General features: G+C 36.4%; 1 protein-coding gene across 3 annotated transcripts in view; it reads left to right on the top strand.

The window, feature by feature from the left end:
• Positions 1–7,828: 7,828 nt before the first annotated feature.
• Positions 7,829–9,804, top strand: part of LOC149794403 (uncharacterized) — a 33,043-nt gene continuing 31,067 nt past the window's right edge. For all 3 annotated transcript variants that reach the window (XM_089968589.1, XM_089968587.1, XM_089968588.1), the window contains exons 1-2: positions 7,829–8,788; positions 9,251–9,298. In XM_089968589.1, the coding sequence (XP_089824715.1) occupies positions 8,497–8,788; positions 9,251–9,298 (340 nt within the window). In that variant the 5' untranslated portion in view covers positions 7,829–8,496. The remainder of the gene's footprint in view (positions 8,789–9,250; positions 9,299–9,804) is intronic.

Below are 9,804 nucleotides of genomic sequence, written 5' to 3'. Positions count from 1 at the left end.
ACAGTAGACTTTTATGTATAATTTGGCATTTTCATTTCCTTATTCTGGTAAAGAAAAATGGGCAGAATTATCTCTTCTTACAGCTTTTCTGCTAAGATACAATCCATCGACTGTGTTCCAAAGATACGTGTACTTGGGATTTCGGTTGTATGTACTTGTTTTATTTTGTGTCTTTTAATTAAAAAAAGTAGTATGCGTGATACTTATTCTCAAAAACATAAATATATCATTCAAAATATTTGGTGAAAAGGTTGTCCCGAATATAGTCTTCAATTTTGCTCTATATCTAGTTCGCTGTATGCTCTTAGAAAAATATTTGTATGTAAAATCTAACAAAACTTGAAGAAATGGCCAGACATGCAGGTTATAGCCTTGTTCCCCGTATGTAAATTATAACAAAACTTGTAGCAATGGCCAGACATGCATGGCATATCCTTGTTCCTCTGTGTGCAAAATATAACAAGACTTAAAGCATGGACCAACATGCAGATTTGTTCCCTTGTATGTAAAATCTAACAAGACTTGAAGCAATGGTCAGACATGCAGGTAATAACCTTGTTTCCCTGTGTTCAAACAAAATCTAACAAGACTTGAAGCAATGGTCAGACATGCAGGTAATAGCCTTGTTTCCCTGTGTTCAAACAAAATCTAACAAGACATGGAGCAATGGTCAACAGACAGATCTTAGTCTTATTCCCCTGTATGTAAAATCCAACAAGACTTGGGACAATGACCAGACATTCGAGTCTTACGTTGTTATATATTGAAACATGTAACAAGACTTGAAGAGTGGGCCTGACATGTATGTTATGGCTATGCTCTAGTGTATGGAGCATGAGCTAGACATGCAGGATAAATCTTTATGTAACAAGATACTGAGCGTGGGCCAGACATGCAGGATAAATCTTTATTCTAGTGTATGGAGCATGAGCCAAACATGCAGGATATATCATTATTCTAGTGTGTAGAGCATGAACCAAACATGCACGATATATCTTTATTCTTGTGTGTAGAGCATGAACCAAACATGAAGGATAATTGTTGTTGTTGTTGTTGTAGGGTTTAACGCCATTTTTCAGTACACGATAGGCTATACATGGCGGCCAGTATTACTGGTGGAGGAAGAACCCGGGAAATCCCCAGAAAGATCCACCGACTCTCGAAAAGCTACTGGCAAGCTTTCTCACATACCCACATTGGCCGAATCCGAGACTCGAACCCACGCAGACAGAAGTGAGATGGCAGTGATCCGTAACGGAGAGCGCTTTAGACCACTCGGCCACTCGGGGCCTCACAACATGCAGGATAAATCTGTATTCTAGTTTATGAAGCATGAACTAGGCATTCAGCTGTGGCTTTGTTCTAGAGTATGGGGCATGAGCCAAACATGCATGATATATCTTTATTCTAGTGTATGGAGCATGAACCAGACCTGCAAGCTATGGCTTTGTTCTAGTGTATGGAGCACGAACCAGACCTACAAGCTATTGCTTTGTTCTGGTGTATGGAGCATGAGCGGGACATGCAGGATACATCATAATGTAACATGATACTGAGCGTGAGCCAGACATGCAGGCAATTGCGATTAAGACGATGAAAATACTGGTTTTACTGTTGAAATACTGGTTTTAATGTTGATACATTGTATTAAATACGGATGGCAGACCTCTTATTTACGAAACTTCTTGAGCTCACATTTTGAACTTAGGTTCAAACTTCAAGCATTTCGCTGTGATTATAAATTTATATGTCACTTTAACAAAATATCCCCGACGCAAGGCCAAATAAACCTTTTTAATTTTATAAAAGAACAATTTTGTTTGAACAAGAACTAGAAGAGACCCGGGTTTTCTTACCCAGGGCCCATGATCGCTCTGGCCCTGATTACTGGCTTTGTCCACATTTGTGTCAACATAGTCTTGGAGTTAAGTCGAGATTTAACACATCTCAGTGTGAATCAAGACTTAAGTTTTGGTGGTGTTTTTCATAAATTCGCTGTCAGAAAAAACTGTCGAGGGTTTCAGGACTAGAAGTGTTTCTGTTGTGGTTGAATGTCGTCTCTTGATGTGTTTTAGGGATACAACCATTAAAATCTGATATATAAACACAGTAGTCAATAATAATAATAATAATAATAATAATAATAATAATAATAATAATATTATTATTATTATTATTATTATTATTATTATTATTATTATTTCAACCGAATAACAATAATTCGGTCGAAATAAATACCATTTATATGGAATACATAAATGTAAGCATTTGCTTTAAACTTATCTTTAAATATTGTATGTACCTGTATATCTTGTGTGTACAGATTTAATACCAGTGGCTTGGCGAAATATAGGTCAGTTAAGCAGGGTCAATGCGCTGGTCATTTGTCGACTGATGACCTATGTTTAATTTGGCAACATTACAGATCCCATATCAAACTATCGATAACTTATGAATAGTCAAAACAAAACACAGCTAAGGAATGGATAGTACTGGTCCCAAATGACCCAGAAAGGTAAGTACTTTTATCTTGTAATGCCATCAGAACAACATCGTCACATGATGTTGACAGAAAAAGAAGTCTTTTTGTTTCTACATTTGATCGCATCTCCACGTAGATAGTTTAAATTAACGTTGTTGACAATACATGACTGACTGGTTTGAAGGTCTTGTTCTTGGCTTGGTTGGTTCGAAAGTCTGGTTCTTTGCTTGGTTGGTTTGGAAGTATTGTTCTCCGCTTGGTTGGTTTGGAAGTCTTGTCTGTTGATTGGTTTGTTTTGGAAGTCTTGTACGCTCTTTAGTTGGCTTAGAAGTCGTGTCTGTTGATTGTTTGGATTGGAAGTCATGTCTGTTGATTGGTTGGTTCGGAAGTCTTGTCCGTTGTTTGTTTGATTCGTAAGTCCTGTCAGTTGATTAGTTGGTTTGTAAGTTATTTCCTTTGTTTAGTTGGTTTGGAAGTCATTTCCGTTGCTTAGTTGGTTTAGAAGTCTTGTCCATTGTTTGGTTGGTTTGGAAGTCTTGTCTGTTTTTGGTTTGTTACGAAGTCTTGTCGGTTGTTGGTTGGTTTCGAGTCTTGTCCATTGTTTGGCTGGTTTGGATATCTTGTCCGCTGATTAGTTGCCTTGGAAGTCTTGTCCCTTGTTTGGTTTGTTTTATTTGTGCTTTATGGCTCAACAGCACTTTGAAAAGTATGCCGCGTCAAGGCAAATGGAGTAAAACGTATTGCCCAAACTATGCATTAATGGATGGAATCAAGCCTGCATGATTCTAGTCACAGGTCTATCTTAACCATAGGACGATTTTTGTTTGGATAGATGCTTAGGGCCTGTTATTGTAGTAGGTAGCATGAAATGCCGATCTACAGCGCGAAGATAAATCATACCTATGTGAGCATGAAAACACATGCAAGTATAAAATTATAGTCTCCTGAATGTGTAGTTCTTATCTTAATTAGACGAAGATTATATGTGTTATTAATGCTTAAAAACCCTTTAATGGACAATGACTTTCGTCTTGACGCCCTTTAAAGTAGGGAACAAACGATCTCAAGGCAATCTCACGCAGTATTGGACATTGCTTTAGGTTTATGACTTGTACTAACTGCTTTTAGACCCCTACACTATTTATATCTCATAATCTCAGACTATTATTGAATCAGATTTGGCTGAAGAGAATATTTTAAAAAATGACGGGCACATGTAATGAAATTACACATTAGAGACGTTACAAATTTGAGCAAATAATGTTGGACACGACCGTACGACTCGCAACAATACTTAGAGTCAGTAGTTACTCCACGAGAAATTTTCGTTAGTTTTCGTCTCCAGAGCCTGCATAACTGATCTAAGTATGAATATAAATTGTGAAATTTGTAAATTGTACAGATTATTTATACGCGCAACAAATTCACTTGAGTTCTTGCGGTCCTATTTAAAATAAATTGTGGATTTTGTACTAACGGTATTTACCCATCGGTATGATTTCTAACAAGTCGAAAATTCGCAATGTTTGATGAAACTGGGACATTAACATCCTCTATTTAGATTAACTTTACTTATTAAACATATTCGAGCATTGAGAATTTTGTGGATTTTTCAATGAAATAACCAAATATAAAACGGAACTCAAGGTACGTATACAGTATTCACGTTCTCCTAATATCCAAGATGCATGCATTTTGAGCACTAACGCTAACAATTATCATTACAGTCATCACGTGTATCTTGATTTCAACTTCATTTTGCGGGGATGGTAGAGGACTATAGCTAAATTTTAGCCAGAATGAAACACTTTTTATACAACACGTTTTACACCAATTTTGGGGGGACCTGTTACTTATATGTTGATTCTGAAACGAAACAACTAACGAATTGCGCACAGTTCTACATGTTTTTTAATTTAAACGTATACTTGCTTATCTATTAACCAAGTCTTCTTATATCTTCTCATTTTTCGCACCCCCCCCCCCACTAAAAGTACAAAAGAAGCTTCTAACATTAGTTAACATATAGGAATTTTCCCCTTATTATTACGCAGATGAATTCATTTTATGGCGTTGTTTTCACCATTTTCCAGACCCATATCAGTCCATTGTTGTTAAAGTGCATACAATACAAACATCACACAAAATATATAAAAGTGCAAGCAATTTTTCATTGCAGATTAACGTTATCACGTACATAGAGTACAAATGTCTGTAATCCAAATGTTCCTAAATAGCTACGCTCATTGTTATATCAACATAAGCACTTATTTATCAACTGAGATTAATCCCCCTGTTCTGTAAAATCACCATAGTATTAGTGAAAACCACAAAAGGTCGTACTTGCATACCAGGGTTCTTGCGTACAACTAAAAGCTTAAAGCTTACAGTTAATAAAATTAATTAACTCTATAATTCGTCAGGTACAAATTAACAAAGGGGACGATGACTTATCAAAATAGATGCTTATTTTCGAAAATCAAGTAATAACTATAAACGGGTGTTAGTATCTACTTGTTGGGGGTAAAGTTTCAATTTATCACTATGCACGGGCAGGTCCATGATTTAATACACTTACGATATCTGATAGCGAAGGCCTTTGATCCATCCCTTTCTTTTATTTGAGTTCAAAGTTATTAGTTTGTCGAATTTAAGACAGTTTGTTCGCAATTTCGACATCAACGGAATTTTTAATCGAGGACTATTATATAGCGCAGCTCAGGTAATCTATTAGTTTCGTTCTTGATTCACGTCATTAGGCATACGTTTTGCAATGATAGGGTAGATTTATGGCTGATATGACGTAGTTACGTGACGAATCTAGGCTGTGACCCAGCTTTGCTTGCTCGGTACTTAAGAATAACCAAGAAACATGAGTACCATCGATATAAGTGTCTTTGAATGTTTGAATAGTTAAATGGAAAGCGAAATGGTGGTGTGTGAGAGAACAAAGTGTTAGGTGAGAGAAAGTGTGCCTTTTGAATAATGTAAAGAACAGAAATGTTATGATCACTAACGTTACAATAATAATAATAATAATAATAATAATGCACAGTCGATAAATCTTATTCGCGTCTGTTCTTTATCTAAAAGCGCCAGAGGGAGCTGCGGTGGCTCATTGATTAGCGTGCCGTTTTCAAGACCGAAAATATGTGGGTTCGAATCCTGCCGTCTGACCAGTTTTCCTTATAATCAAACGTCATGTTCCTTTTCTCATTCAGGTTCCGAATAGTGTCCTAATGAGACTGAGATCATGATAAAGAGTCTAGAATAGATTATACTATGGTAAGGAACCGTGAAAACGCAGGTTCATAGTTGAATGGACAATAACTGTTTTTACATTAGGAAGCATTATAACATTTTACCTTTGCTTATTAAAAACAAATATATTTTATTCGTATTTGAAATAAAATCCATACAGTGCTCTGCACTCGACACTCTCGTTAATTCTTGTTGTGGACTGAGGATTGTTAGCCAGATTGAATGTATTGAGTATAACATTGTATTATGTTTATAACTAGGTGTTCTAAATCCTTAAAACGGTTTGTACTTTTCAACAGTTTAATGGCCTAAAACCTCGCTCTTAAAAAGAGATAAAACTACAATTTCTCTCTCTCTCTCTCTCTCTCTCTCTCTCTCTCTCTCTCTCTCTCGCCATCCATTTGACTTTAAAACACGAAACATCTGCGTGTGCTATGTATTAACAATAGGCACCCAATTCTATCAGCAAAATCGGGGAAACATTTTAAATTTCTTCTCTAGAACCAATTAACATAAGGTAAGTAACTCCGGCGATTTGAAATCAGACCACTCGATGACTCTGTGCTAATTGTCTTTAACTATCTGCGTGTTATTCACTCTTAACTTACACTACGATAAAGTAGAAATTCCGAACATTTTCTATCTATATGTCTATCTGTGTGCAATCTAGACATGCCCGGATTCTCTTTGTATATGTTTATTTTTGGTGAGCAGGTAGCCTATGTGTCGCTTTTTATGTTTATTTGTTTTCTATTTTCATTGCAGGATCTCTCTCTCTCTCTCTCTCTCTCTCTCTCTTCTGGATGGATGGATTTGTCTGTATACTGTTATCCATTTTTGAGACCGCAGTTTCAAAACTGAATAATAATAAACATGAGATTTCATTTAATTACGCATACACTGGACATTTAAAGGTTACAGTTCAAAGGAATCAACGTTATTTAATGGATCATCTCAGTCTAAGGCTATTCACACACACATCTTGCGCGGAATCTAAACATAATGCATTGCAGTAGCAAAAACATGACATGGTTCATACGATAAGCTGAGAGCATTCTGGGTAACCATATGCCACCACTCGTAACAGCGTCGTGGAGCACACTGCATCCTCGAAGTCCATATCGAGTGCTAAAACCATGTCGCCCTGTCCTTGTCCTCGGTCATGGAGACAGAAAGTGGAAAAAGCAAGAAAGAGGGGAACAGTACTAGCAAAATTATAGAATGCATGAATGACTTAGAACAGTATTATGGGGAACTTTCCTGGCATGTTCTGTACGGCGTTTAAATCGAAGTGGACTGCTCAGATAAAAAAACCTTCTTAAATATAGTGCAAATTATTATGCAAATATGTAAATAGTGCAAGTTTTATAATATATTGTTTATCACTACAGTGAAACGCGCTTAATCCGACACCTTCATATAACAGACATTGCGTATAAATATTTAATATCAATTACATCTTTAACCTCTACATAGCAAAGAACCACCTACAAAATGACATATTTTTACATCCTTGGGTGTCCTTTACAGACAAGCTAAAAACTAAATTATTTTGTGAGATATATAAAAAGAGCCCAAATATGTGACATACGTAGTGACGGGCAGACATACAAGCGATACGCATTGACCTGTTGCGAACTTTTTGGCTCGTGGAAGGTGCCAGACTGGAAGGTCGCCGACATCACCTGATCTAATAAGCAAAGATAAGTACAAAGGACTTCATGTACATAAGAAAGATCCCTAAATTTCAAATTATCTGATCTAAATTTTCAACAATGGTGAATACTGATAGTAACATCCTTAGATTAACAAAGTCTTTGAGGCTCGATAAAGTTTGCGATGTCGAAAACCTACTGTAAAATTTTCCCTGTCTTCAGATAACATTCAGTTTGTTCGATCTATACAATTTTAAGCTTATAAATCATGCCGACAAGCTAATGTTTTCTTGAATTTATTTATTCTGTTTAAAAATAATCTCTCTCTCTCTCTCTCTCTCTAATAATGTGATTTTTAAATTAGACAACCAAACTATTTTATTTATGTTCACACTTTGACGAAACTTACTTTTTTTTTTGGGGGGGGGAGCTTACTGAATCCATAAAACCGTTACAAGAAACGCGTGACAAGAACGGAATAATTCGTCGAATATAGGTTACTTAAGCGGATATGACGGAACATCAAAAAGTATCCACGATGTGAATGCGATTTACTGATGTCATGTTAATGTTTGGTATGCATTAGAAGAATTAGATCGCATTTAGTTGATTTTGATTAAATATTAAATAATGTCCTGTCACAACACACGATTTTGATTAAACATACTTTTATGTCCTGTCACATCACATGATTTTGATTAAATATTAAATGCATGTCCTGTCACATCACATGAATTTGATTGAATATTAAATTGATGTCCTGTCAAATCACATGATTTTGATTAAATATTAAATTTATATCCTGTCACATCACACGAGTCGATCTTTGCCAATTAGGATTTAATACGAAAACAATATAATGGTAAGATATATCATGCAGTCATGATTATGTAATTAAAAGTGAACAATAAACACGTGAAGAATTGTATAAGACAATCCAAGCTGATAATAAGTCGATAATGTATAAATAATTAAAATCTGAGTCTTCATTTATAGATGCAGGTAACCGTGCTAGTAGTATTCGTCTGTTTGAGCTGAACAACAGCCCAGCTTGTCTCCGGAGTTTCAACTTCTAGCGAAGCAGTTTCGAGTGGTCCAATGATTGGTCCTGGTGGTATTCCATTGCTTCCATCGGACCCGAGTGCAATCCGCCACCTATATATAGGCTACAACATCTTAAAGGGAAACCCGGATGGTGAACATTGGTCCACTGGAGGTGAAGACCCTTGGACCCTCTTCACCAAGAAAATATTGTACGTTGATCCTTCTGATCCTCCGCGACAGCTTGTTGTGGAATACCATCATAATTGTCAGGTTTCCCACGGCTTTCATCTCTTTTGCGACACCAAGTCATACCAGGACAAACTTGTTACTACGGTTCAGTCCTCAGGTAAATAGCTCAAGACGTCATAGTTTTGCTTCATCCGTCATTTTTGTCTTTCTTACAGCAAATACGCTAATTAAGGGATGAATTACCAATTAATTGCAAAAGCAAATAAATAAACCGAACCCTCATAACCAGCTGTATTCACATCACATCACCATCGCCATCATCATTATGGTCATCTTCTTACCCATCGTGATGTTGGTCTAATCAAATAAATAAAGACGGAAATTGAAAATCTGTTTGAATGTCACAGTGAACAGAATTTAATAGAAATAATGGTGCAAATGATTTTAAATGGTAAAATATTATAGCAGCTTTTTAGCTGGGTGTATGTAAAAACATTTTATATATATATATATATATATATATATATATATATATATATATATATATATATATATATATATATATATATATATATATATATATATATATATATATATATATAACACCTTTTTCTTTTAGGTACAGCAGATGCAGCTGTACGCCCATATGCGTTCATGCTTAGTTCTGGTAGGTAAAGATGCACCTCGATTCAGAAAGTCAGTATATCAACATGACATAGAATTACACAGCTACGAATAAGATAACCCATTTTCTTAAGTGCCTTTCTCGTTGCTTCAGCCCAAGATAGGCTATATATGGCGGCCAGTATAATATCAGGTGTGGAAGAACCCGGAGAATCAACCCATTGGAATATACTGGCAAGCTTTCTCACATTGCCACGACGTCTGATCCCGAGACTTGAACACACCGGACAGAGGTGAGACGTCAGTAATCTGTAAAGGCGAGGTCCTTAGACCACTCGCTCACTTGGGACCTTAGACCACTGGTCACTCGGGGCCTTAGACCACTTGGCCACCCGGGACCTTGCACTATTCGGTCAGCCGCAGCCTTGGACCACTCGACCATTCGGGACCCCACCGCGTTCAGTCTGAGTAACATTTGGACACGAAAAATGATACACTATGCATGGTAACATTTTGCTTTATAAATTTTGATAATCCTAGGTAATTTGA

This window comes from Sinohyriopsis cumingii, chromosome 8 (genome assembly GCF_028554795.1).
Source record: "Sinohyriopsis cumingii isolate HCF-2022 chromosome 8, ASM2855479v2, whole genome shotgun sequence".
In the NCBI taxonomy this organism is placed as follows: Eukaryota; Metazoa; Mollusca; class Bivalvia; order Unionida; family Unionidae; genus Sinohyriopsis; species Sinohyriopsis cumingii.
This window is presented reverse-complemented; position numbering and strand designations above follow the sequence as displayed.